The 8019-nt window shown below is 38.0% G+C and overlaps 1 protein-coding gene across 1 annotated transcript in view; it reads right to left on the reverse strand.

Moving 5' to 3' along the window:
* Positions 1-8019, reverse strand: part of PKHD1 (PKHD1, fibrocystin/polyductin) — a 435622-nt gene that overhangs the window by 19344 nt on the left and 408259 nt on the right. Inside the window, exon 62 of the mRNA XM_023513135.1 lies at positions 7224-7311. Within this exon, the coding sequence (XP_023368903.1) occupies positions 7224-7311 (88 nt within the window). The remainder of the gene's footprint in view (positions 1-7223; positions 7312-8019) is intronic.

Raw genomic sequence — 8019 nt, forward strand, 5'->3', positions numbered from 1 at the left:
TTTTTTTTAAATTTTTTTCCCAAAGTCTCAAAAAGTAGACAACTAATATTTATAAATAAAAATAGAAGATAATTTCAAAAAACAGATCATGCCAAATCTTACAGACAATAGAAAAAGAAGAAATACTTCAAAGTTTGCATTCTTTTTTTTTGTTTATTTTTATTTCTTATAGCATAAAGTTTGCATTTTTAACCACTGTTGTATATTAACTGTCTGGTTATTGAATATCTATCAAGAAATAAATTCTGTTCAACTTCTAGGTGGTCAGTTTCCAGAGTCTACCTCTCTTCTATTCAAGGCATCTACGCTTTATGCTGCAGCAGAGTTAGGCCAATAGATCAAGACTTAAACAGGAATTTATTAAACCACAACTAATAAATCTGCCCTCATTTAGTAACTTGGATTGCCTGAGCCTTGATTTCTCTGAATAAAAATGCAAAAAAAAAGCTTAAATCTTCTTTTCCTTTTTCTTGAGACAGAGTCTTATTGTGTCTTGGTGTCATAGCTCATGGCAAGCTCAAACTCCTGGGTTCCAGTGATTCTCTTGCCTCAGCCTCCAGAGTAGCTAGAACCACAGGGACCCACCAGAATTCCCAGCTAGTTTTTCTAATTTTAGTAGTGATGAGGTCTTATTCTTGCTCAGGCTGGTCTCAAACTCTGAGTTCAGGTGACCCACCTTGGCCTCCCAAAGTGCTAGAATTACAGGCATGAGCCATAGCTTTCATGCCCGGCTAGAAAGCTTACATCTTCCAACAGTGGGCCACCCATTTCTAAAGGGAAGGAAGGTGAGTCAGAATCACATTCCCAATTCCCTTAACTATCTTTTTGATTCTACCATCCCTAAATTATTTTACTAATTAACAGCTGCCACATTTCACTCCAGAAATGTCACTATCATTAGTATGGTGGACAAAGAGATAGGAGACTGATCTGAAAGTTTCTAAATTGGTTTAAGATCTCTGAGGCTGAAAGGTATTATAAAGATATGCTTAGTGTTAACATTTTTCAATTCAATTGCGCAATCTTTTGTGAAAACATTGTCTTTCCTTATCAATTTTGCCGAGCTAACTAAAATTTCCTGTCTAAGAAATGTCTTTTCCTTCATTTCTTCAGAGTTCCAAAATAAATAAAATGCCCAGAAAAAATGAAAGTAAATAAGCCAAGACTCAAATAAATGATAGGCGTCCAAGATAAATGCGGTTTATACTCTTTAAAACCTATATGCATCAAAATTATGGTCAATAAACTCTTGAAGACAATGAACTGCCGAGTACAGATGTTCAACATGAAACTGTTTGCTGCAGTTTTTCCTTTGACAAACGTCCTTATTGTTCCCATCTTTGGAAGAATACAAAGCAGCATTTAATCGAAATGTGTCCGTAGAGCTCAGTGAGTCTGCCTCATAGAACAGCCGCCAAATTGCCTAATGGAAAGTGCTTTAGCTCCAAATGGGTTTGCTTTTGTGTTAAATACCAGCTTGCCTTAGAGAGCTCTACAAAGATTCCCATATATATCTATGATATTCTCAGATTTGAAGCATATGTGCCCGAAAGCTGAGGCAGTTGCTTCCAAGTACAGTACATTACTCCAGGGTTCATCATATCCTTGGAATAGCTGTTATGAAATATTCAGATACAATTGATAGGCTCTCTGATCAAACTGGTATAAACAATGTTCTGGCTAGAGGGAAAATGTAGGGGGTTGGGCTTCAGTAAGATGGGAATTGATCACACGACTATCAGGAGAATGGGTTTCTGCAGGGTAGATTGTTTCTAAAATACCTTTGCAAGTCAAATCGTTCTTGCAACTTTTCCACTCACCCCTGGCTGTACCTACTAGCAAACTGTTGCACCATAAATGTTGAGGTGTTACCTTTAAAAATATTAGGACTATATCTTGGTGCAACTCTGATTTATAATATAAAAGGACCTAGAGGACTTTTTAAAAATTGCCTTTGTGTAATTCTATGTTTTATGATAATAGATTGTAATTTTTTCACATCCAAGAGGGTATACTAAGAAAAAAGAGTATGATGCAAAATTGCAGAATAAGAGATTCAGACTTGATATATTTAGCTTTTATGTTATTTTATTTTTCAATACGTAGAGTTAAGTTAGATGATCCATCCCAAATACTTTTGGTACCATTCTTTCTGAAGTAAAAGAGAAGTGTCTTATAATGGATTCAAGAGAAACTGTGATCAATGTGGACATGCTAAAAACAGAAAACTACACATGGTTTCTTCCCTACTTCACTATACACAAAAAGACACCCTCAGCCCATTCTTCATACTATCCTTTGGATCTCCCAAAAAGGGCAGTGATGATCATACTGATCCAAGTGGGGCAGCTGGCTTGAGTATAGTTGGTATCAGTAGGATAAAACAGCAAACAGCTTCATACCTCATTCATTTTACATAGTAAGAGTCTAAGCTGGAGAGTGATGACATCTTTGGGATAATTGAAATAAATATAATGAAAAATGAAGGTGGTATAAAGGTCAGAAGAAGGGCAAAGGAAAATATGGAATCTGAGTGGGGTATGGTATAGGAGAAAGTGAAGAGCAAGGAAAAGGTAGCACGGAGTATGAATAAGGCATGAAGGGAGGTAAGGCGTGGAGTACGTGTAAAGTAGGAGAAGGCAGGGAGCACAGGTAAGGTATGGAGTATGGGCAAGTTATGCTGCATGAGAAGGCAGGGAGCATGGGTAAGGTATGGAGTATGGTAAGGGATAGTACAGGAGAAGGAGTGAAGTCTGAGTGGGACTTGGAGCATGGGTAAGCCATGAACGTGGGTAAGACGCTGGGAGAGGCATGGGGTGTAAGTGAGGCATGAAGTATGGGTAAGGCATGGGGCATGGGTAAGCTACAGGGTGAGCTGTGACGTAGGGGGAAGGTACACAGCACGGGTAATGTTGGAGTGTGGGTAGAGCATGGATAACACGTGGAGTAGAAGATAGGGTGAGTTGAGTTTCAGTAGCCAGGCAAGGGCATCTGTTGTAAAGATTATTGGGACACAAAAAAGGCCGAAAATTAAAATGTTTGATTCTATCGTATCAAAATTAGAAAGTGAGTTACTGTTACATCCTAAGCATTCCCTGTACTAAAATGCCCACTGCAGGAACAGAATGGCAGCAACCAAAGTGGCAGTTCAAAAGCTAGTTTTGAATCTTTCATTTTCATATCCATCAACCTTGAATACGTTTGCTTAATTTTCCTGCTTTCTTGATGTACCTTCTTTCTGAAAATTTGTATGAGAACCATTCTGGACTCTTCCCTTTCCTAGGGATTCTAAAGCTAAGGAGTTTAAAACTCAACTGCTTAGTAGAGAAATGACCAATAGCCAAAATGTAATTCAGCAATACAGGTGCTACCTTCACCAAAGTGGGCACAAGATTTACAAAAGTGAGAATATGGAAAGCCTAGAAGTCTATGAGGGACTTTCCCCAAAATATGTAGCATTATGTCACCCTTTAAAATTGAACTATACACAGAGAAAGTGGAGATAGTGCTGGGATAGCAACAAAACTTTCAAGTTGGGAGAAAATTATTTTTGTAGACAAGCTGAAAATATCTGGATTCTTAATAAGTAAGTAGATAGGGCAAGGAATTTATAGGTCAAACTAGCTATGAGGGTTTCACATGAGAGAAAAACTCAATGATATTCAAGTAGGGATGAAGGGGCTGGGTAAATTCCCACCCAAAGGATACATTGCATAGGTATACTGCACACTTCTTGGGCAGAGGACACAGCAACAACTCAGGCTTTAACATTACAAAAGCCAACTATGTAACCTAATCGTGGGTAGCCCCATATTAATCTGAAATCAAAAAAATAATAATATAAGAGACTACTTGAAAGAAGAGTGGACAAATTTACAGCTCTAAGACAAATAGCAAGAAATTAGCTTTAAGTAGGAAGGACTTTGGAGCTACAAAATGTTTAATTATGAGATATCAATTGCCTCCTCAAAAGAGTTTTTAGAAGTAGACACTTCTATTTTCTGGATTTGATGAAATGCAGCTTTTCAGGGAAAAAAGTATAAGCTAAATAACTGGGTGATTTAAAGAAAACTGAGATCTGAGATTAATTCATTAAAAATTTCAAATGAGAATCCACAATCTTAAAAACTTTATCATTATAATTGTATATACTGTATTTCTATTTTTAGGACAAATAACAAAGAATGAAAGAACAGAATTATCAGGAGAGGTGGGTGTTGCGTACCACATGATAGGAACAGTTTGGAGCCAAAAGTAAGTACAGTGAGAAGAGGAAGTAAGATGTAGCACTTCTAGGATTTACTTGTTACTATCCATTTCAGCATTTTACGTAATTGATGGGAGCCTTGCCAATAAGCTCAGACTCACAGCCAGGGTCCTGCAAGAAATAACTATAAAGTTGTGGCCTGTTCTTGGAAACCAGTGTATTTTTCAGAGAGGTTGATTTTGTCCTGGTAGATGAGTCCTTTCCAAGTTTGAAAAAAAAAAAATTCAGACACCACAAAACCAGTAGAAATGTCCTAGCTGATTCATAGAGTGTGTAAAAAATATAAAGCTGAATTTGTAAAGTGTTGTCAATCCATCCTCAAATTTGTATAAGGATGGAGATATTTTATCAATTATAAAAATGTAAATACACACCACAGCAACTTAAAATTTCCAATGATTCATTGGTTTGCAACCTCCTTTCTGTATATTGCTGACAAATCTCAAAGGTGCGTCATTACCATGATAGAACTTACTTTGCATAAATAGCCATAAATAGCCAGTGCCTGAAACCATATTTCTAAGAGAAAGGGTTTGTAAAACGTAATAAGACTCCCTGTTTTTCCCCAATATGATAAACATCATGGTTATAATAGTTATTATGTTTAAAACAGCTTTTATCCTCTTTTGTAATGTTGCTAATACTGTTATATATTTCTTCATAGAATATGCATATTTTCAAAACATTTGTTATTACTTTCAAATCACATTAGAAAGTTTCTCTAATCTAAAACAGCAATATAATGTTTAGTACAGAGATTTGCTGGGGCATTAGCTCTTGGTCAGAATTATTCAACAACTCTGAATTCAAACAAGCAAGATTAACCTGTTGGCTCTATTTTATTAATGAGACTCTATGGAGTTTTGAGGAGGGTTATATAGGGTAAAGGCTTTGAGGAAGTGGATAGATGCTTTCCTCGCTGAAACTATTCTCCATGCTTTATCTTAAAAATCACTTTTAATCAGTTTGAATTCTTGAGATACTTTTAAAAAATTTCTCACTGAAATGAGTTAGAGGACTTAAAGTTAGATCCACTTTTCAGAACTATGATTATCTCAAACCCACTATCTAAATATAGGAGATAATTTTAGAATGTCCCACTGTACCATCCTATTCTTGATTATATCAGGTCGATATAAAGTGACCACAGGGTGAAGCCCCAGAATTGAACTGTGATTGTGCATGATTGGTATTCCATCAAACGAGAAGGAAATTCACAAGCCTACCCGTAACTGGAGGGGGATCCCAGTGTGCTGGTGATTGTACAGAGAGGAAACCCCTGTGCATCAAGACATCAGGCTTTCAGGCAAGATCTGCCTGTTGGGAGACGGCCCCCTTGACCACATACAATTAGGAAAAGGCTCCCTAGTAGGAACAATGAATACCAATTTATGAGGTAGGTTGGAGGCAGACAGAGAGGAGAGTAGGAAGCCCTTTTGACTCTTTGGGACACAGTCTACAACACGTGTAAGCCAACATGTCTTGGTACTGTTGCATTAGATTGAAAATCACTCAGAAAATAGATTTGTGTCTTAGTTTGGCCCAGGTCACACTGATCTCACCAAAACTCTCACTTTTTGCTCATGCACCAGTCTTTCCCACATCAGTTAACGCCAATATCCACCCACTGTATCAAGGTTAAAACCTAAAATTCACTTTTTAAGTCTTTGTTTCCTACACTTCCAGTAGTTTTCATTGATTCTATTTCTAAAAGACACTTTGAATCAATGCTTTTGTAATCTCCACCATCATCATTTGTCCAGTCTTCTGCAATCACTTCTCAGATGGCTCAACAGGTTCACTCTTGTTCTCAGGTCCACCCTCCACAGAGCAGAGTGGCCTTCTAAGTGTGGAAGTCAGACCTCAGCACTGACCAGCATTAGCCCCTCCAACAGCTTGGCATGGCAGGGAGAGTTCGGCGCACAGCACCACCATGCTCTCCAAAGTCCTCTGCTGGCTGTCTGGCTCCAGCCTCTCTAAGTTTACCTCCTCCCTGAATCTCCCTTAGTCATTGTTTTATTAAAAGCATAAAGATGGAGCTATTTCATAATAAACAAACGTGTATTTTTCAAACTAAAAAACAAAGACAAGACAACCAAGTAACAGTCCCAGAACTACCCTTAGGATTCTGAGTCCCTAACCTGTGATAGCCCTCTGGGGAACACCTGAAAGCACCTCTTATGTCTTTATGTAGGTCATATATATATATATATATTTTTTTTTTGTAGCTTAGACAGTCAGGAATTTAGAACTTTAGAACCTCAAATTTTTTACATAGAAACAATGTTATACCTGCTTTTTACTGTCTAGTCCAGGCTCTAAAATGCACATTCCTGGACTCCTCTGCAGAATATGTTACTGAAATATCTTGGGCCAACCCCTGAAACCCTGCATCTTAAATAAATTTTTATACACATAAGCTCCAAGGAAAGTAAATGGAGCTGGCAGTGGTGCTGGGATTGAATAGGAAGGTAAGAGACAGCAGAAGGTGGAGAGGAGAAAGTCAACTCCGAGACTCCGATCGCGCATTCTTTATAACACTGACAGCAAACATTTCTGTTTCCTCATAGGAACCACATTGTAACTGGTGAATAGCCCCTTGGGCCAGTCCATGAAACTGTTCCAAACAAGGTATGTCACATGGCATGGAATAGTCAGTAGAGAAACAGATTTCAGACCCAGCCAAAGATTCCACACCCTTTTCCTTATCCCATACTGAGCACAGGGACATGACAACAACGTTCCTTTATCATGCAAAGGAAGCGGGGGGAGAAGGTGATGCTTTCAGTATTTATAATTTTCCTTTTCACAGACACTGGCATTGTGGGCTCCAGTGAAGGAGATTCCTTCCACAATAGTGAAGAAACTGGGCATTACCAACTTCACTATGAAATTCCTAGTAGGTCTAAACTCTGTTGCCATAATAATAGGTATCTAAAAGTCACAGATAACCTACCTTGTAGCACTGAATCTGATGTCCCTTCCAGGGAAGCTGAAACCGTCCAAGGCTCTGAGGGGGACCCCAAGGACTCCACTCTTCGATTCTGGAAAGAGTAGGAGGGGGAGGGAAGAAGAAAAAGTTGGATTCAGAAGAAAATTTTGTGAAGTTATCCAAAAAAGAAAAGGATTCAGATAAGACTTTTGTAAGGCACACATTCAGAAGAAACAATCAAAGTAAGAAATAAATGCCTTTCTCACATAAAGAATATATCAAAATCATTTATTTATTTACTATTTTTTAGGATGGAGGAATGGGGTCTTATTATGTTACCCAGAGTGGTCTCAAACTCCTGGGCTCAACCATTCCTCCCAATTTGGCCTCCGCAAAGTGCTGGTATTATAGACATGCATCACCGCTACAAAATATTAAGGGGGCACAAACATTTTTGTTACATGGATTAATTGTATAATGTTGAAGTCAGAGCTTTTAAAGTGTGCCTGCAACCAGAATAGTGTTCTATGTTCCTCAAAAGTGAATTTTTATTTTTACTCCCCTCCCAGCGCCCCCTAGTTTCCAATGTCCTTTACACCATCCAGTACCCATGTGTACCCATCCATCATTCATCTCCTACTTAGTAGTGAGAACACATGGTGTTTCTTTTTCCATTCCTGAGATCCTTCACTTAGGATAATGGTCTCCAGCCCCATGCAAGTTGCTGACATTATTAATGTTGCAATAATTGTTGCATTATTAATGTTGAATAATGTTGCAAGATATTATTACATTTCTTTATATGGCTGAGTAGTACTCA

Source organism: Otolemur garnettii, unplaced genomic scaffold (assembly GCF_000181295.1).
Source record: "Otolemur garnettii isolate 467f Iridium unplaced genomic scaffold, OtoGar3 scaffold00035, whole genome shotgun sequence".
Classification (NCBI taxonomy): domain Eukaryota; kingdom Metazoa; phylum Chordata; class Mammalia; order Primates; family Galagidae; genus Otolemur; species Otolemur garnettii.